This window comes from Stomoxys calcitrans, chromosome 5 (assembly GCF_963082655.1).
Source record: "Stomoxys calcitrans chromosome 5, idStoCalc2.1, whole genome shotgun sequence".
NCBI classification, from domain to species: Eukaryota; Metazoa; Arthropoda; class Insecta; order Diptera; family Muscidae; genus Stomoxys; species Stomoxys calcitrans.
This window is the reverse complement of record NC_081556.1, coordinates 50,197,697-50,219,147: the sequence shown is the minus strand read 5'-3', so window position 1 is coordinate 50,219,147 and position 21,451 is coordinate 50,197,697. Positions and strand designations below refer to the sequence as shown.

The following is a 21,451-nucleotide window of genomic DNA, read 5'->3' as shown; positions in this document are numbered from 1 at the left end:
TCTAATAATTAGTAAGTTTTTTTTTTTATTAAAACATTGGAAAATAATAGGACATCTTATAAAGTTTGGGTTGATATGGTATGCTATTTCATTTGGGCGAAATCAAATAATGGGCTAATCCAACATGCAACTCATAAAAGTTGCAATATAATCGAAAAAGTATAATAAAACTAACAAGTAAAAGCGTGCTAAGTTCGGCCGGGCCGAATCTTATATACCCTCCACCATGGATCGCATTTGTCGAGTTCTTTTCCGGGCATCTCTTCTTTGGGAAAAAAGGATATAAGAAAAGATTTCCTCTGCTATTATAGCGATATCAAGATATGGTCTGGTTTGGACCACAATTAAATGATACGTTGGAGGCCTGTGTAAAATGTTAGCCAATTGCGAATAAGAATTGCGCCCTTTGGGGGCTCAAGAAGTAAAATAGAGAGATCGATTTATATGGGAGCTGTATCGGGCTATAGACCGATTCAGACCATAATAAACACGTATGTTGATGGTCATGAGAGAATTCGTCGTACAAAATTTCAGGCAAATCGGATAATAATTGCGACCTCTAGAGGCTCAAGAAGTCAAGATCCCAGATCGGTTTATATGACAGCTATATCAGGTTATAGACCGATTTGAACCATTCTTAGCATAGTTGTTGGATATCATGACAAAACACGTCGTGCAAAATTTCATTCCAATCGGATAAGAATTGCGCACTCTAGAGGCTCTAGAAGTCAAGACCCAAGATCGGTTTATATGGCAGCTATATCAGGTTATGGACCGATTTGAGCCATACTTAGCACAGTTGTTAGATATAATAACAAAACACGTCGTGCAAAATTTCATTCCAATCGGACAAGAATTGCACACTCTAGAAGCTCAAGAAGTCAAGACCCAAGATCGGTTTATATGGCAGCTATATTAGGTTATAGACCGATTTGAACCATACTTGACACAGTTGTTGGATATCATAACAAAACACGTAGTGCCAAAATTCATTCAAATCGGATAAGAATTGCGCCCTGTAGAGGCTCAAGAAGTCAAGACCCAAGATCGGTTTATATGACAGCTATATCAAAACATGGACCGATATGGCCCATTTACAATACCAACCGACCTACACTAATAAGAAGTATATGTACAAAATTTCAAGCGTCTAGCTTTACTCCTTCGGAAGTTAGCGTGCTTTCGACAGACAGACGGGCCCTGTCGAGCAAGTAAAGGTATAGAATTGCGTATTTCATGGCGAAATTATTTGGTACCAACTTTAGGTGTTATTTTTGTATGTGTTTAAATTCAGCCAAAATCTTCCACAATACTCCAATTTAGGAGCATTGTATCAAAGGAAGGACCCCCAGACGGTACCACGTCGTAAGTGGGTATTAATTTCGTGCTCTACTCCCAAATACCTTTCATTTGAGCCCCAAATTGCCAAGATCAGTAGATATATTATTTAGGGATGTTTTGTAGGGTGAGGGTGTCCCCCAGACCCCTAGCCATTACATTAGCATCGTGTTCTACCTTAAAAAACATTTTTTAAACCCCATATTGCCATTGGTTTAAGGGGAGTTTTTATGGGATGAGGCGTCCCCCAAACACTTGGCCCCAAAAATGTTTATTCAATTCGTTTTTAAATCTCAAATACCTTTCATTTGAGCCACATATTAGCATGGTTGGTAAATTTTTACTATTTGGGGGAACGGGCGGTGCCCCAAATACATGGTCCCATTTTTGGGTATCAGATTCGTATTATACCCCCTAATACCAATATTTGAGCCCCATATTGCGTCGGTCAGTAAATAATTGCTGTTTGTGGGTTGTTTTTGCGGAAAGAGTAGACACCCAGAAAATTGGTTCCGAAAGTGGGTATCAATTTCGTGCTCTACTCCCCAATACCTTTCACTTAAGCCCCACATTGACATGATCGGAAAATATGTCCGATTTAGGGGTGTTTTGGGGAGTGAGGTTGTCACCCAAACACTTAGCCCTAGAAATATATCAACATCTTGCTCTACTCTTAAATATCATTTATTTGAACCCCATATTGCCATTGGCCTCAAAATTGAATGTCAAATACGTTTGCTAATTTCAAATACCTTTTATTTAAACCCCTTACTGCAAAAGTCAGCAAATATGTCCGGTTTGGGGTATGGGCTCTAAAAACTATCAATATCGAGCTCCACTCTCTTTAAGACCCAAACTGTCATAGTGAGCAAATACGTCATATTTGCGGGTGGGATATCAGTTAGACAGTTGGTCACGAATGTTGATGTCACATTCGTAGTCTACTCCCAATTACCTTTCATTTGAGACCCGTATTTCCATAGTCGATAAACATGACCGTTTTGGGGGCTGTTTTAAGGGATGGGGCGGCCACTCAGTGACATGGCCCTGAAGATATATATCAGATTCTTGTTCTACTCTAAAATATCTTTAATTTGAGCCCCATATTGCAATGGTCAGCAAATACGTCCTCTTTGGGTAGATCATGGGGTTGGGGTGGCCACACACTTTTTCCCGAATATTAATATCAGATTCGTGCTTTACTCCCAAAGACCTTTTATTTGAGCCATATTGCTATTGTACTTAATTTGTCCTCTTTGGGGGTTGTTTTTAAAAGGGGGGGGTCCCCATACACTTGGTCCCACATTTGAATATCAGATTCGTATTCTAAACTTAAATACCTTTTATTTTAGCCCCATATTGCCATGATCAGTAAATAAGTCCTGTTTGGGGGGGTGTTTTACGGAAGGGGTGCACCCACAGAAAATTTGGATACCAAATTCGTATTTTACTCCCAAAGACCTCTCATTTGAGTCCCATATTGTCTTGATTGGTCTATATATATATTTGGTAGGTTTGGGGTGTGGGGTTGCCCCCCTAGGTACCCCATCCGAAATTTGGATACCAAATTTTTATTTTAAGGTTACTTTAAGAGAGCACACAAAATTTCGCTTAAATCGCACCACCCATCACCGAGATCTGGCGTTTCTAAAAATTAGGGTAAGATATCAAAAAATGTAGTACCCTATTTTCACCACGGGATCATTATGCACCATCTGTGAAATTTTATGAAAATCGGTTCAGCCGTTTTTGAGTCTATACGAAGCAGACAAACAAACAAAGCGCAACAATTATATAATATTGGGTTGCCCAAAAAGTAATTGCGGATTTTTTATATAGTCGGCGTTGACAATTTTTTTTACAGCTTGTGACTCTGTAATTGCATTCTTTCTTCTGTTACTTTTAGCTTGCTTTAGAAAGAAAGTGTAAAAAAAGGATATTTGATTAAAGTTCATTCTAAGTTTTATTAAAAATGCATTTACTTTCTTTTAAAAAATTCGCAATTACTTTTTGGGCAACCCAATAGATGTAAAGCAAACAGACTTCTTTTCTTCGGAAACACCAAGTGAAATTAAAATTTTAACATTTCTTTCATAGACATCATGCTCCTCATCTTCTTTTTATATTTTGGGGGACACTATGCAACTGAAACTACGAAATTGACTAAGACATTCGGCTACGGCTCTCATTCACATCCACACTAATTAATTTTATTTGTATTGGTTATCTACGGTTTCAAAAACAAATTTCAAAGCTACCACTTGGGATAGCACATTTTTAAAGATCCGCAGTTCTTTCCTGTTCTTGCTCCGATTTGAGAGCAAGAAGTGTACGCTATTACCAAAGACCTTTTATTACTGTCCGATTCTATCCTGATCGGTCTTCATACATTATTTCTAATTCCTTTTGTTTTGGTTAGGATGGGGAGGGGGATTATCCTCTGACACGTCCTTTCATTTGTGTACAATATGTTCTCAGTCGTCCTACATGACAGTTTGGTGTTGTTTATATTGAAGGAAGAAGATCGGTCCCCCCAACGCTGGGACCGAAAATACCATTTATTTGTGTCCTTTATTGTCGCGATCTACATGTCCTGCTGAACGGCAGAACGTGACCCACATTCTTGGATCCTTATTTCAACATTTGAATCGAACTCTACTGTCATAGACCTTTCTTTAAATTCTCATATTATCCTGATCGAACAACACGTCCTATTGAAGGGTATTTAGTGGATGGGCCGGTCCTAGACTCTGCCAAATGTGTATACCATATCAACTTTCAAAGAACATTCATTTGATACCCATTTTGTGACGCTGGATATTCATGCCCGTTTTGGGGGTTTTTAAGTTTGGGGACGCCCCCCAGACATCTTGGACCAAATTTTTATAACAGATGTGTACTCAACTTCCAAATGCCTTTCATTTGATACCCATATTGTCCCAATCGGTAAATATGTCCTGTTGAGAGGTTTAGGGGTTGGGGAGGCGCCTCAGACAACAAGGAATACATTTTTATATTAGATTCCTACTCTACTTTTAAATACCTTTTATTTGATATCCATATTGTCCCAATTGGTGTATATGCCCTTCTAAGGATCTGTTTTATACTGCCTGACCACAATACGGTCCTGCAGGCAGAGATCCAGTCGAGCATGGAATGCGTGAGGTGGTACGGTACTAACGCTAGGACGTCGAGTGTGAACATCTTTACGGACAGTAAAATTGCCATAAGGGCAATAAAAACCAGGACGGTCTCAAAATCATTTTGAGCGTTAGGTTTTTTTCATCGAATCACCCTATATGTAAGATTTTATCTAATCAGAAATAAAAGCTCACCCAAGTATGATACAGAGATATGAAGTTGTAAAAAATGCATCACCCTAATACACAAATGTATATCATATAAACAGATTTTTGTTGTTCGGCGTTTTATAGTAGGATTTCAAAAGGAACATTTGTGTATTGGTCACGAACAGTCTTGCAATGTAAGAAGGAGATCAACGCCTTCTCTGATGATGGCACAATCCGCATCGTTTGGTTGCCGGGCCAAAACGGGGGTATGAAAGGGCGGGGGCGACAAATGCGCATGTAACACTGTGGAACAGCGAAACAGTGCGTAGGACGGCGTAAATCCTATGGGGTGTTCCGGATCGAGATAGGACGAGGCTATAACTGAAAGGAAGTTACAAGGAGATCAGTTTGGCTTTTGTGGGAAGATGATGAGACTTTGGAGCATTTCCTATGTCATTGCCCGGCTTTTGCGGCTAACAGACAACGGTACATAGGTGGGGACACGATATAAACCAACTTATGGGATTTGTATGGAAGACAATTAAAAATTTTGTAAGTAGCACTTAAAATTTTTTACGTTTTAGTTTCTAGAGTGCACAACAAGCCGATTACTGGTAAAGTGTATGTCTATTGTGGCATGGGGCAGATTTATATCTGCACCCCCTTTCCAACCTATCCTAACCAACCCATATTATCCCAATCGGTAAACATATCCGTTCGGGTGGATTTTGGGATGGGGCGTCCCCTCAGGTTATTTGATCTCAAAATTTTATACCAATTTCGTGTTTTTGGGGTACCATAAGGCATACAAAATTTCTCTTAAATCGGTGCACCCATGTCCGAGATCTGGCGTTTTTGAAAATGTTGGTAAATGGGAGGATCCACCGCCCTTCGGATATAAAAAAATGTTGTACCATTTTTTAGTCCTATTTGAACTTCAGTATATTTTAAAGGCCATAAATTCTGATGGAGGCAGCATAATGGGTATGGGGTGCTTTTTATAGGTATGTTTAGCTTCCTAAAAGTAAGAATACTTAAAGAATGGATCACGATTTCCACGGAGATTTTTATCCATTTCAAGGCTTGTAGGTCTATTGGCACCATACCGGCGATGACGAGAACTGTGGGTTCGGACATTTTTCGCTCAGATGGAAGGACTCTTAGAGCGGCCGTCCTCTGCACTGGAAGCAGCGCCTTACCCCTGTCCCTGGTCTATAGGAATTTACTCCAAATCTCGCTTCTACAATATATAGAAAAACATTATTGCAGGTCGCCATTATTAGCTGTCGCCTGCCTGTAAGAGGTCCTCACAAGATTCGTTCGATTTTGTCATGATGAGTTTCCTTACGCACCCATTGGAAACCTCAGGACAATGGACGCTTGTGATGTGAACGATTCTTCCATAGATCTTCACTAGCTGATGGTGTCGAAAAACCTTTTGAGTTCCGTCCTTCCCCGCTGGCGCACACCTTTAGCCCAATCCAACCGGATGACCCACACACACAGGGCTTGTCGGGTCCTGTCTCGACTTCTTTTTCTTACCTGTTTCGGTCATTGCAGGGGGTTATCCATCTCCTGCAATCCGCCTGACTTTAGATATATGGTCGATAGTTCCTCAGACAAGTGTTCAGCAACAACTTCTGAGTTGTCTTCTGATCCCCAAACCCATAGCTTCTATACCCATTCACTCTTAACTTGTTGAATACGTAGAATACAACTCTTTAGACTTATTTTAGCCGTTATGTAGTACCAATACTGCATTTCTGCGGCCGCCATCAGCCTCATTCAATATAGCAATCTTCCTATCAATGGTTGAAAAATTGGGATAACAGTCCCTTGATCTCCCAAGTATGGACTCAGGATCTGAGGGAAGCCTTGGTATCCAACCATGTGCCAGGGAGATATTCCTTCTCGACTAAATCCAGTGCTGCGCCTGGACAGATTTTGCCAATCTTCTTTAGGATGCAACGATACATTTCAACTGAGCGTTGATCCTCGATAGCAATTAGTTTGTATCGGCCCCGATACCAGCTTGCATCGTCACAAACTGGAGGAGGCCCAGGCAATTCCGCAAAGACATCTAAGTATACAGATGACGGTCTATGGACTACCCCACTCCAAATGTTCCTAGATATGCAGCCCTGTTCTTTTCCCTCGTCCACCAGCTGTCCCTAGCGACATTAGCAATGGTTGTAGGACCCATCTTACTATTGTTCTCCCTAGTTCTTTTAGGCATGACTTAGGCTGACTGCGGTGCCGTTTTTAAATCTAGTCATGCATCCTTTGCGGTAGCCTGTGCAGCAAATCTCCTAGCCCAATTAATGAGCCTCTCTCCGTATCGGTGAGAGTTTTAGGATCATTGGCGCCAAGCCTCTTAATAAACCTGAGAGCTATGAGCCTTTTATTATTCCAACCTCTTAAAGAGCGTATTGATTTGCCGAAGAAGGCCGATGGCCTAGGCAAATTATAGGCATGCGAAGATAAAGTAGGTTCGGCCTTGTCCTTAAAACTTGAACCGAATATTTTCGCCAAGACCCCCTACCGACGAGGTCTCAGTAGCATACAACATGCTGCGGCCTAATACCACCACCGCAGCTGTTGGGCTTTGGGGTCCATTCTAAGCCTACTCCCGGGCTCTAGATCTGCCTCTCCACTGGAAACAGACGCAGATCATCGACCGCCTAATGGATGAGACTACCGTAACTATCCTTGAGTGATTTAAAAAATTCTTCGAAAATAACATACTATTACGAGTTACTGAAAATTCTGGGGAAGCAAAGTAAAAATACGTCCGCTCCACTCAAAGGCTTAATCAAGAATTCTACTCTTTACCTTATACCGATAAAATTTGGAAGGATGGGGTTTATTGTTCCACCTCCATCTCTTTCCTATTTGAATTACTTTGTTATGATGTTTTGTTATGCAGAAGTTGGTCGAACTCAAATATTTAGATCAACCCAACAAAACGGGTAAATTATATACCATCAACCATCATCACAATGCTCTTGATTAAATATCCAATTATTTTCCAGTGATTTAATTGCTATATAGTTTTATTGTTGATTAATATATCAACAAAATAATATTTTTTTAATTTTATTTTCATATTTAATGGCTTTGAATGATATACTTTTGCGTTGCTCTGTGTGTTATAAAAAAAAATATATATTTATATTTTTTATATGTTTGATTGAAATAAAACTCCTCCCACACAAAACAAACACAATGATATATCAACACAACAACAAACATTTGAATATGATATTCAAATACACTATACAACAATGTGTAAACATATCTGTAAAAATAGCTCGCGGTGGTATGCGTTCAAATCACTCAACTTGGGATCCACGCAGACCCAATTTATATGAAGAATTGAAGGCACCACCAGTACCAGCCCATAATAATCATTATGGTCATGTGCATAATATCAACGAATGTACTTACAAACATCCAGGTAGGTTGTGATTAATTTTTTGTTTATTTAATTTTGTTAAGTTAAGTTTTACAAAAACGTCCTCTTTTTTGAGTAAAAAATATAAATTTCGATTAAATAAAATTCATTGCGATCAATCAATTTCAAAACATATCGGCATTAATGTTGTTAAGGTTTTTATAGATAATTATTAAGGGTGATTTTCTAAGAGATAAAGGAAAGTTTAAAAAAACACATAAAATTCAGAAAAATGCATGACATCTTTATTTGAATCGATAGTACGGTCCATATAATTTAATGTTTGAAGATTATTTCATGCAAATGTTGACCGTGACTGCGCCTCAAATGATCCATCCTCTTAGTCCAATTATGGTATACTCTTTCCAATACCTAACGAATAATTACTTCAATGTTGTCCTCATGACATGAGCTTAACATAGCCCTACAAAAAACAGTCTAATGGCGTTCAATCGCACGATCTAGGCGGCAAATTGACCGGTCTCGAAAGTGAAATAAAATGTTCACCGAACTCGCCTCTCAATAAATCCATTGTTACGCGTGCTGTGTGGCATGTGGCACCGTCTTGTTGAAATCACATGTCATCCAAGTCAAGCTCTTGCATTTTGGGCAAAAAAAAAGTTGGATATTCACGCTCACCATTCACAGTTACGTTGAAGAAGTACGGTCCAATGCTTAAACTAGCCTATAAACTGCATCAAACTGTGACTTTTTCTGCATGCATTGGTATCTCTTGCAATGCTTTTAGCTGATCTTCTGCTTATTTACATACCCATTGAACCAAAACTAGGAAAAAAATGAGAATAGTGAGCGCGCGATGAACTTTCTTAACAGAGCACGCATTTTGATAACAAAATTCAATAATTAATTTGACAGTGTTGCCAAAAAGATGACAGCTAAAAAATCACCCTTTAGTTTGTTAAAAATATTTCATAATAGATTGAAAATTTATATTAGTAGTCGTTTCAAGAATTTTACTCAAACATATTCTACCAACTATAATGTTCTATTGAACGGACAACATTTCCTGGTCATTCCCGGTCAATATTTAGGAACCCTTACTTTTCTTAATCGGCTAAGAATGAACTTCTTTTTTGCCCACAGATAATGGTATTTTAGCAAATTCTATCTAAATCGGCAATAACTAGATAAAGCATTTGTATTCATCGATCCCTTGCATTGACTTCATAAAAAATTAATTTTTAGATGGGAGAATATTAACGATATCGTCCTTCTGTTTGCCTGTCTGTCAGAAACACGAGTACGTTTAGCGATTTCAAGTTTCGATCAATACTTCTTACTTTGGTTCATCGATTGGGGTTGAAAAAAGGCAAACTCCTTCAATGTTACGCTGCAGCCCTCATAAACCCGATGCTTCAATTTTCTTGAACACATAAAAGGCGCATTTCTCAAAAAAAATGTCCATATTATCTTCCGTTTCGATTTAAATTAGTAACATTTTTTAAATAATCTTTACATACTCAAAAATATGGACCATTTTAATTAAAATTGGTTACGTTATTATTTACTGATTTACAAAAAGAACTAACATTTTTAATGATTGAAGAAAATTGATATGAGTAATGATTACTATAACAAAAGATTTGTGGCTGCCATATGCTTCAAAATTTCAAAAATGTTAAAAAAAAAATCAATTCTCTTCTTCCGTGTTAATAGTTTAATTTCATTATTTATTATATTCTTCATTTAACTAACCTTAAATTAATAACACTCTGTCGTATATTAATGGCCCTGTCTAACTATTTCTTGTAACAGTAATTGTAAGTACTCATTATAATCACATATTGTGGGAGGTAATCATTTTTTAACTTTACTCATATATTTTTAACTAGACTCATTTATCAATAAATAATGGCATGCTAATCAACCTTCCACCTTACATGACATCCCAAAAAAATCATTCCCATACTCTGTAATAACCATTTATTAAACACCAAACTTAACACTTAAATTGAAAAGCAAAATATTATCCTTGCTTTGGTAAATTTATATCTAATCTATTTTTCGAACATTACTCTCACAACCCTACGTTAATGCAAAACGCAGGCATGGAAGATGAAATTTGTCCCTATGCCACTTTCCATCTTTTGGGCTTCCGCGAGGAAATGGATCCCACCAAGGCAATGAACTTCCAAACCTTCCCCCACCAAAATGGTCATGCCCCACCCGGCCATGCTGGCACCATGGGACCCCCTGGACATCCTGGTCATATGCACTCTCGTTCTGGTTCACAATCTATGCCACGTGCCAACCGTTATGCCCGCAAGAACAGCCAAGGTGGACAATCATCGATTTATACACCAGCTCCTGAATATGATGATCCTGCAAATTGTGCTGAAGAAGATCAATATGTAAGTGATAAAAATGCTAAAGTACTTTTTAGTGCCACAGATTTCTAATCCATAAAGCCTGACTATTAAAGGTACCAAATAGTACAAAATGTTGAATGTTTGCCCAGGGCAAACTATAGGGGTTGGGAGTATGAAGCTGGAGACAAATTAAAGAACATCTCGAAATAAAAAGGTTGGGAGAAAATGTGGATGAAATAGTACGTTTAGTACCGTAATTGGTACCATTTGAGTCTTTCTTTCCGGATTAGGCTAGACCTCAACTGTTTGGTACACTATGGTGACCTTCGTACCTTTGGGTACGAAATATTAACCAAATAGTATATACTAAATAGGCGAGCTTTGCATAAGGCGAGCTAGAACTCCGAAATTTGATTCAAGTGATTGCCATTGCGAAGTATGGTATGGGAGTAGAAAGAACAATTATGAAAAATATTACGGTAGAAAAATCTTTAGTGTCGCAATTGGTACCATTAGGTACTTTCATTGCGAATTCAGCTAGAGCTAAAGATGCACATAAAAAATTTTTATTAGTTGACTAACTGATTTTTATCAACGGGTGAAAACGCACATTAAAGCTGAATTTACTATTGGTACTTCTTTATGTATTGAGCCAGGGATTCAATATTTTACCAATTTAACGAACCAAAGGTATTCTTTGAAGGAAGTAGCGAAGCGCACAGGGAGTATGCTAGTTAAGGTATTTTTAAAGTACTTGTAATGTTATTACTTTTTTGATATTTTTTAGATCTTTTTTCTTAATTCACTTTTTTTTATCTATTTCTAGCGTCGTTACACTCGCGTTAACTCTCAGGGCGGCAGTTTGTATTCTGGACCTGGACCCGAATATGATGATCCTGCAAATTGCGCTCCCGAAGAAGATCAGTATGGCTCACAATATGGCGGTCCTTACGGTACACCTTATGATCATTATGGCTCACGTGGATCTATGGGCAGACGTAGTGTTGGTAAGTAGAAATGTGTATTTTAATAGAATTTAACACGTCTTAATTATGAAAGAACTTTTGTTTTTTGATACATGATTTCAAATTTTCATGTTGAAGGTTAATGTATTTTATGAGTAAAACAAATCGAAGAAACACATGATTTAGCTACGCGTAGTTAAGCAAACAACTTCATCACTGTTGATATTACTGTATGATAAACGATTGAAAGAACATTAAGCAAATAGCTGGACTAATATTTGAGACGATTTTAATACTTCTATCCGAAGGTTGGTTTTAGGTTGTTGACGCATAACTGGCATGAAAAGGGAGGTGTCGCAAAAAATTTATATTTACATTGCGAGTAGTAGAAACTACGGAGTTTCTCTAAAGTCAATGACCGTTTTTAGGCGATTGTTCTGTCATGAGGTTGAAAACCTAAAACGAGACTCTCTTAAAAGAACTCATAGCTGGCAAATATTTATTTATTTATTAGAGCCCTGTTGAAAAACATTGCATCTTATGTTTACAGCACAGGAATTTTGTATAATTATTTATCTACTAAATTAAATATGTTAACATTCTGAAACATAAAAAAATTTAAAAAATATATTCTTAGCTTTAAGAGATTTATAATTAAATAATGATAGAATAATCTTCTAAAAGAGCAATAAAAGCGATTTAAATCTCAGCAAAGGATCAGAACTTATTCTATATGGAAGAAGTTCATATCTTGTAATACGATCTTAGCTCATAAAAGCATATTACAATGGTTTTATTAACAACATTCGTTATTTTGCCCAAAACGACAAATGGCATATCGTCCAAATTCTTCCAATGTTTGTTGTTTTTGCACACTGTTGGGCGATATGACCGTTTTGGGTCCATTTTCATCAATAATTATATCATAAGACCTCATGCCATAAAGCCCAAATGAATAAATGACATTAAACAAAATGTAATTTAGGGCATATGGCAAATGTTATTGTTTTTTTTATGGTCGAACTGGTTGTAATGCCTAAATTCTAAGCAGAAGAAATGATGTCAATACCTTAATCATTTATTTTTATGCCAGACTCACAAGAAAGACTATGCACTTTAAGTTTGTTGGATTTAAATAAATATAGTCAATTGGCTGCCGCCCAGATGCACGAAATTCATGGATTGCCCAATATCACCACATAGGTAACTCAAATGTGGCAAATCATTTATGAAGAGTGAAAAAATAAAAAGTCCAAGTGTTGAGCCCTAAAGAACCCCTCTTCATGTATGCAAAGATACTCCACCATTCAAGCAAACTGACGGTATCCTACCAGAAATGTAGGAACATTGAAACCTAAGTGAGCTTTCATAGAAACTAAAAAAAGTATCCAATTTAAAGCAAAGAATATAGTGATGAACGGTGTCAAATGTATTCAAGTGACCGAGTAGAATAAGAGTAGTGACCGATCCGAAAGTTTTTCAACCATCATTTAACATCTTTAGCAAGCAGGAAAGCTATTTGTCAAATTCATGGTGTTTGAGGTGATGTAAATCCAAAGTAAATCATATTTTGGTGTTGATCTTAAAACAGTTGGATGAGGTACCCTTCTAAAATCTGACGGAGTACCGCAAAAAAATTGTCTTTTTGAATCAACCCAACTATTGAATCCATTCAACTCGTATCAACGCAAATGGTTTGTATGAAAACACAAATGATTTTGTGGTGGTACTGCTGTGTATGTGGCGCTATGAAGCAAACGAGCGACTTCTGAACTAAAATAACTACCGCAAAAAGTTATGCTCATGAGTCTCTAACAACACAAACACAAAAAAAATTAAGATTATTAGAATTGAATATAAGCAATATAAAACTATATTTTTGTTAAAATAAATGAGCTTTATTGCGGTTATTAAAGCAATATCACAGTCACGATTCGAGTCAATGTGTTGTTTTGATGAGATGTTTCACTCTTTACACCGTCATGAACAAAAACAATGTTAAAAGCGGTGGTACACGAAACATGAAAATTAATGTGTGAGTATTCCTACGATCAGTGTGCTGAGCTTAGCACCAAATCAATTGCACTGGTGATAGTTACTAACACCTCATTTTTATGAGTATACCGCAAATCAGAAGAAGGACACTGCTTACAGTTTTCTGGCTGGAAAGTAAGTAACTGCTTCCGGTTGAACGTCACGTAGTAGAGTAAAATCCCAACATGTCAGAATGATACTCTACGACCAAAAAGAGATTAATTCAAGTTGAAGAGCCAAGGAGACAATCCTTCAAAAGTACAATGCTATGCTTAAATCAAAATCACGGTCACTGCAACAAACTGTCTTCTAAGTGTTCATGGTGGCCGGTCACAATAATCTCAATCTACTTTAAAATACCGAAAGGCCATACCTTTCTCGCGGGGGTTGGTTTTATGAGGATCATTACCTACATTTGCAAATATGTGGTAACAACAACAACATCATCTTCTAGTGGATGATAGGCAACCAGCGCCAGACGCAGGGTAGGATCTTTATAATCCAAAGAGTGAACGAGAAAGTAATCACATTACAAAAGAGATCCTTAGGCCAGGCAAGTTTAAACAGAATTGCAGCAGTGGTTAGAGCTACAAATTAAATGCCGTTCTTGAAGATCAAAATTATACCTACACATAATTTAAAAGCAAAATATTTGTTAGCTAATACGTTTTCCCTTTTTGTCGTTATTATTATTTTTGCCGTTATTATATTATTATATTAAAATTTTTTATTTTTTCTAGGCTCAGCCCGCAATCCTGGTGGAAATAGCTCTCCTGAACCCCCACCACCACCACCACGCAATCATGACATGAGCAATTCCTCATTCAATGATTCCAAGGAAAGCAATGAAATATCCGAAGCTGAATGTGATCGTGATCATGGACCACGTGGCAATTATGGCGGTAAGTTTTCATTTAAATTTGTTTACATTTAACAATGATTGTTTTTCTAAGTGTAAGAAATTATAAGTGTGGCTTTAAAAGCTTGATACCTCTTATTAAATTATATATCATCTGGCCTACAAAGTATTGCGGGAGCAACTTGTAGTTCTAGTTAAAGGAAGTACGATTATAAACACTGTGTCATGCCATTTAATACACGCCATACCTAATTATTAAACTTATAAAGTAACTTTTTTTTTATAGATTTTATAATAGGCCTGTTCTTCGTTCTACATCCCTAGACACGGGCAAGTTCGCAGCATGCTGAGCTCTCCCTTCTTAGAGTGATAAATTTTGGTTTGTAAAGCAATTAATATTTCTATTAAAGTGAAGAAAGGAGACCACCGTAGCGCAGAGGTTAGCATGTCCGCCTATGACGCTGAACGCCTGGGTTCGAATCCTGGCGAGAACATCAAAACAAAAATTTCTGCGGTGGTTTTCCCCTCCTAATGCTGGCAACATTTGTAAGGAACTATGCCATGTAAAACTTCTCCCCAAAGAGATGTCGCCCTGCGGCACACCGATCGGACTGGGCTATAAAAAGGAGGCTCTATCATCGAGGTTAAACTTGAATCGGACTGCACTCATTGATATGTGAGAAGTTTACCCCTGTTCCTTAGTGGAATGTTCATGGGCAAAATTTGCATTTTTTGCATTAATGTGAAAAATTTGATTAAAGTTAAATTTCTTTTTAACAACTCTCTAGGAAGCGTCTCCGCAGTATAAAATTTCAAACCTTTTATTATAACAGCTATATGGTTTCTTTCATGTCGTATTCTTAAAGCAACGATTGTTTTCTGCATTAGAAGTACAGAGAGAAGAGCTTTTCTCCGCCGGTTTTGATTTGTTAAATTTTGCAGGGTTTACATATCGATATTTAAATTTGGGCATTATCTAGCTTATGCTATTGCTAAACACAAATAGAATTGGGAATATGTTAACAGTTTTTGGATAATAGGCATTTTTAACAGTCACATTCAAATACTTTGTAGGCCAGTGTTAAGACATATTATTGTACTATACATATGTGATTATCTATCAACTTATTGTTATCTACCTTGTCTATCAACTAATTCTCTTTGTGTGTGTGTTGTACATAAAACAAATTAAAATTAAATAAAAAAAAAACAAACAGAAGATACTAAAGATGGTGAGTGATGATGTAAAACCCCCGAAAATCCCCTCATATATCATTGAGTGTGTTAGTCATTTAAAGATCATCACATTCCTCCCTCAATATCACCATGCCATATCATCGATCTGTATCAATTCGAAACTCACATTCACTTCTACCAAATGGAAATCACATTTTAGACTAAATTTTCAAAAAAAAAAAACACAACACATAGAACCTTTGAAGCACCATTGAGTTTAAACTAGGGCTGTGGAGTCTAGCCCTCGACTCCGACCCTGGGTCGGAGTTTAAATGGGAGTCGGAGTATATAGCCGGGGTCGGAGAGCGGTTCGGAGTCTTGGCAAGCGTACTCAACTCCGAACCAAACTCCGACTTCTGCTCAATAGTCGGACTCCGCCTTCTAATCCGGCCTCAAGAACTCGACTCCAGCGACTCTACAGCTTTGATTTAAACGTACATATACCTTAAAAAAAGAATAGTACACATGTTAAAATCTATCAATTAGATTTAAGATAAAAACACACAAACGATAGAGGTAATGATAACACAAAATAGTCTTGAATTATTATGATTTCAGAGATAAAGTTCTCCACCACAAGTATTTAAAGTAAATAGTACTCAAAAAAAAAAAACAATTAGTTTCACCTAGGGCATATATATATTTGCTCGATAATGGATATAAATATATCTTAACTAACCCATGTAAATGCCAAAAGTCATACCACGATATTCCTCATATATAGTATATCAGTATCAGGTATCAGTTTACCAAACAGACAAACATTTGCTAGGGTAAAAATCAATCTCTTCGATAAGCTGATTTCAAGTTCCAAGGGATTTAATTGTGACATATCTCATTATAATTTATGATTTATCAGTGAAGATCAATTTGGAAATAGAACTTACAAGTCAGTCATTGACTCACATTCATGATTCGCTTTCATGATTCATACACATCATTACAGTGAATCATAACCGTTTTCAGAGAAAAGTCTTTATTTTTGATTTTGATAAATAATCATACTGTGTTTTGCGCTATTTCTTTTATTGTGATTAAAAAAATAAATGTGTTTATATTTTGTGCGTTATATAAATTATATAATTATTTTTTTTATTTGGTATTTGGTTAAAAATTTCCAAAAAATATTTTCATGCACCTTTCATGTACATATGTATATTCACACATTATTTACCATATTGCACCGATTGTTATATATATTAAATGTGACTAATTTCATTCATATTATATTTTAATAACAAAACCAATTTGCACACATAATCAAAACGATGAACAACTATTGGGTATAAATGATGTTTACAACAGGCAAAATCGATTAAGATCAGTGGAGCACAAACTAATAATCATGTCCAAATGGGATTGGACTCGCCCCCGCTATGTGCGCAATATCTCCTTTCGGAGTATCGGTTTACATATCAGCTATATCATAACAGAACTCGTCATACAATAGGTTTGGTTGACAAGAAATTTTAAATCCGCCCCATGCCGCTATGGACATATTAATAAGCCAATAATCGGCTTATTGTGTGCTCTAAGTGATAAAAACTCGTACAATCCGATACTGTCCGTCTCCGAAACGTAGGGTTCTCTGTTTCTATTAAATGGTTATTTTTTAGCAATTATCTTTTTGGCAAGACTGGTTTAAACAGCTCACTCACGTTTTGTGTTTTGTTTCACTGTCAAACATCTTCAGTGTTGTCTATAATTTAACCTGGAATTGTATTACAAACGAAAAACGCTTGCAAATGAAAGAATTTTATTATCAAAATGCGTGCTCTATTAAGAAAGTTCATCACGGATTTCTTTTTCTTCAGCGACGAAGCCCATTTTTGGCTCAACGGGTACGTAATAAACAGAATTGTCGATTTTAGAGTGAAGATCAGCCAGAAGCATTGCAAGAGCTACCAATGCATGCAGAAAAGTCACATTTTGGTGCGGTTTATGGGCTGGTGGCATCATTGGACCGTACTTCCTCAAAGATGATTCGAATCGTAACGTAACTGTAAATGGTGAGCGCTACCTTCAGATGGTATTCAACTTTTTGTTTGCCCAAAATACAAGAGCTTGACAAGCATTACATGTGATTTGAACAAGACGGTGCCACATGACACACGGCACATGTAACAATGGACTTATTGAGAGGCGAGTTCGGTGAACATTATATTTCACGTTCGGGACCGGTCAATTCTAGATTGTGGGATTTAACGCCTTTGACTATTTTTTGTTAAGCTATGTTAAAGCTCATGTCTATAAAGACAAACCCGCTTCAATTGACGCATTGGAAGACAACATTGAAGCATTTATACGTGAAATACCGGCCGAAATGTTGAAATGAGTATGCCAAAATTGAACTAAGCGCAGTTGCGGTCAAAATTTGCTTGAAATCATCTTCAAACCTAAAATTATATGGACCATACTATCGATTCAAATTAAAATTTCATGAATTTTTCTGAAATTGATATGTTTTTTTTGGAAAACTTTCCTATATCTCGTAAAAAATCACCCTTTATAAATAAAAAGACAAAACACCTTTTTAAAGTTAGGTAGAAAATGTATTGCTGTCAATACAGGATTGAACTTTAAGCTCCGATGCCTCGACGAAAGACAATGACGAGCAGACCAATGATATTTTCTATGAGGTCGTAGAGAGAGAATACGACTTCTGCCCCGCCTATGATATTAAAATCGTTCTAGATTTTAAACCGAAGATAAAGAAGGAAAACAATTTTGGTCCAAAAGTAGGATGATATTTTCCCACGATATAACGCCTGATAATGGGTAGAGGCTTAGATATTACGCGGTGGCAAAAACCAAGTAAGCTGCACCAGATTTCAACATAAAAAATTCATAAATTCACATGGCTGTCACCCGACTACAAGCGATCCGTGGAGCGAATATGGCGAGAAAAGTACGATTTGACACTGCACGGCAGCTGGACTGCAGACACAACAGATGACAACGGCATACTGACCCAACTGCTTGATTAAAGCACTCTTTGTCCCTATGACTTTACAGCGCAGTGGCAATTCATTGCCCACTCCATGGAAAATGCCGTGAAATCCGTATTTGAAAACCAAAAGCCTCCCCCCAAGAACCCCATCGTACGACCAAGATTGTCGAGATACTTCTGGAGCCAATAATGCGTCCTACAAAACAACGCTGCAATCGCTAGCAACTCGCCAAATGACGGAGAGGTATTGGGAGAAAAGGAGAGAGGAGAAACGTCTATTCCGCAGAAAGAAAAAGCATATGGAAAGACCTGATTGTGAGCGAATTAAGATTTAGAGGAGTCAGAATGAAGTCCGGAAATTCTACCAAAGAATCAGATATCAAATCAATGGGTTTCGTGCAGGCATATCCTCCTGCAGGTGTGATAGTGTGCTGAGGATATGGAAAGAACATTTTACCCAGGCAATAGTGTCCGACAATGATGGCGAAGATTATACCGCAGAACCAATCCTTGATGATTGTATAGAATGTTTGCCTCCTAGTCAGAATGAGGCCCGCGTAGTTGCAACCCGACTAAAGCACAACAAGGCAGCAGGAGCCGATGGGTAACCCGCTGAACTATTTAAGACCGAAGTCGACACGCTGATAAGGTGTATGCATCAGCTGTCTGTGCGAACTGGCTAGAAGAACGCATTTCCGATGGTTGGAACTTGGATGTCAATACAATGTGTACGTCTTGGCATCGACAATCTCCACCGACCTTCCCTTGACATAGGCATGTTGCTTTGTATTTGAGCAGTCCGCAGCATGTCCTACTCTTAATCATGGTATTCGCAATAGGTTTCATGGTTTTGAGTAGAAAAGACGTAAGGCTTATAGGTCTGTAGGCTTTTGGTGTCGCTTGCCTTGTCGGGTTTGGGAAATGAAAACCCAAAACGTGGAACTAATTTTGACTGCCAGTGCGGGACACGCACAGCAGCTGTTCTATAGTCTCTTCTTTCTCGACATCCTTACATCGTCTGCAAAAGTCGATACTTGCAACCTTAAGTCTACCAGATGGCTGTTATTCAGCCGTCTCGTTGAGAGATCTGCAACAGTCGAGGACGGGTTTTCATCAGTTATATGTGCCAGATATTTAATGGCTGCCTGGCCGTCGGAGAAGATATTAATGCCAATTGTCGTTATGACATTTTGTCTTAGTTAAAGCGTCACTGATATACACTACAGTGGAAGGGTAACCTTCTCTATATGACTATTTGTACTTCTTAAGAGTACACTCCAATGCCCACCTGGGATACAGTATTGCAATCGGTCCTATCAGAAGTGCTGGTACAGTACGTTTCATCAAAAATCGGTTAGGCAATGTGTAATTCACACTGCCGGGAACACCAGGCATAGTAAAGGGTGATTTTTTTGAGGTTAGGATTTTCATGCATTAGTATTTGACAGATCACGTGGGATTTCAGACATGGTGTCAAAGAGAAAGATGCTCAGTATGCTTTGACATTTCATCATGAATAGACTTACTAACGAGCAACGCTTGCAAATCATTGAATTTTATTACCAAAATCAGTGTTCGGTTCGAAATGTGTTCATTCACCGTAACGTTGCGTCCAACAGCATCTTTGAAAAAATACGGTCCAATGATTCCACCAGCGTACAAACCACACCAAACAGTGCATTTTGCGGGATGCATGGGCAGTTCTTGAACGGCTTCTGGTTGCTCTTCACTCCAAATGCGGCAATTTTGCTTATTTACGTAGCCATTCAACCAGAAATGAGCCTCATCGCTGAACGGTGAATGAACACATTTCGAACCGAACACTGATTTTGGTAATAAAATTCAATGATTTGCAAGCGTTGCTCGTTAGTAAGTCTATTCATGATGAAATGTCAAAGCATACTGAGCATCTTTCTCTTTGACACCATGTCTGAAATCCCACGTGATCTGTCAAATACTAATGCATGAAAATCCTAACCTCAAAAAAATCACCCTTTATTAAGGATTAAATAGTGTCCGTAGCCGCTGCATGAACAAAGAGAAAGATTCCTTAGACTCACAAACGATGCACAAACAATCCATCCTTTGGATGCTCCATCGTCTCCTCACTGTTGCATCCGACGTAACAATTCTGGGAAAAATATACAATAAACATTTTTATGATAAATAACGCAGGCCTAGGCCGAGTTCCCGTGTTAGCATAGAATAATTGGTAGTTGATATGGTTCAGTCCAGAACTTTATTCGGTCATGGCTCCTGAATTAAAGCGATATGAGACTTACCCTTGGTGATTTTCTTCATCACAGCCTGTGTGGCCGTCGCGCTCCGGTGGCGATTTATCTGGATGACCTCAATTATTGATCCTCAAGTATATCATTTTTTGGTGTCTCATTGTTATTATACATATCCTAGTCTTCCGAATATTGAGAGAGTCGGTTATGGCTCCATTATCGGGTCCCTTTTCATTTGCCTTTATTGAGTTTCCCGTACCTGCAGTGCCTGGTGTTTCAATATTAGGATATTTGCCTACCCTAGTCTTCAGAATGTTGAGTAAATTGGCATTTTGAGAGTGGGTGATGGTCTCATCGTCTGCTCCGTGTTCGTTAGGATGCATTGGGTTCCCTGTCACCGCACTGGCTTATTTTCCGATAATAGAATCTTTGCTTATCCCAGTCTTCCCATTCTTGAAAAAGACGGCCTTGCCCCCGTAGAACACCATGCCTTTAATCTTAGCCAAGGCTTGGTCATGAAGGCTTGATCAATGCCTACCACAAGGAGAGTTTCTTCCAATGACTCCGCGACCAAACCTTGGTTTTGCTTGCCTAAGAATCTCAATATAAGTTCCGTTGCAATTTGCTTCCCCTCCCTTGATGAAGACCATCGCCTTTGTGAGCTGGAGATCTCCATCTTTCTAACCAGGTTGAGCTTTGAGCCCTCCCATCGATTGTGGTTACTTCTAACGAGCTTTTTGACGGCATCATTACATTCGCTGCAT

At 37.9% G+C, this 21,451-nt stretch overlaps 1 protein-coding gene across 24 annotated transcripts in view; it reads left to right on the top strand.

Moving 5' to 3' along the window:
- LOC106095735 (cell adhesion molecule Dscam2) overlaps positions 1 to 21,451 on the top strand; it is a 433,819-nt gene that overhangs the window by 395,408 nt on the left and 16,960 nt on the right. For 18 of the 24 annotated variants that reach the window (XM_059369670.1, XM_059369663.1, XM_059369668.1 and 15 more), the window contains 5 exons: positions 7,939 to 8,085; positions 10,150 to 10,454; positions 11,239 to 11,419; positions 14,152 to 14,313; positions 15,488 to 15,502. In XM_059369670.1, coding sequence (XP_059225653.1) covers positions 7,939 to 8,085; positions 10,150 to 10,454; positions 11,239 to 11,419; positions 14,152 to 14,313; positions 15,488 to 15,502 — 810 coding nt within the window. The remainder of the gene's footprint in view (positions 1 to 7,938; positions 8,086 to 10,149; positions 10,455 to 11,238; positions 11,420 to 14,151; positions 14,314 to 15,487; positions 15,503 to 21,451) is intronic. The other 6 variants (XM_013263055.2, XM_059369673.1, XM_013263057.2 and 3 more) reach the window with 1 other exon arrangement.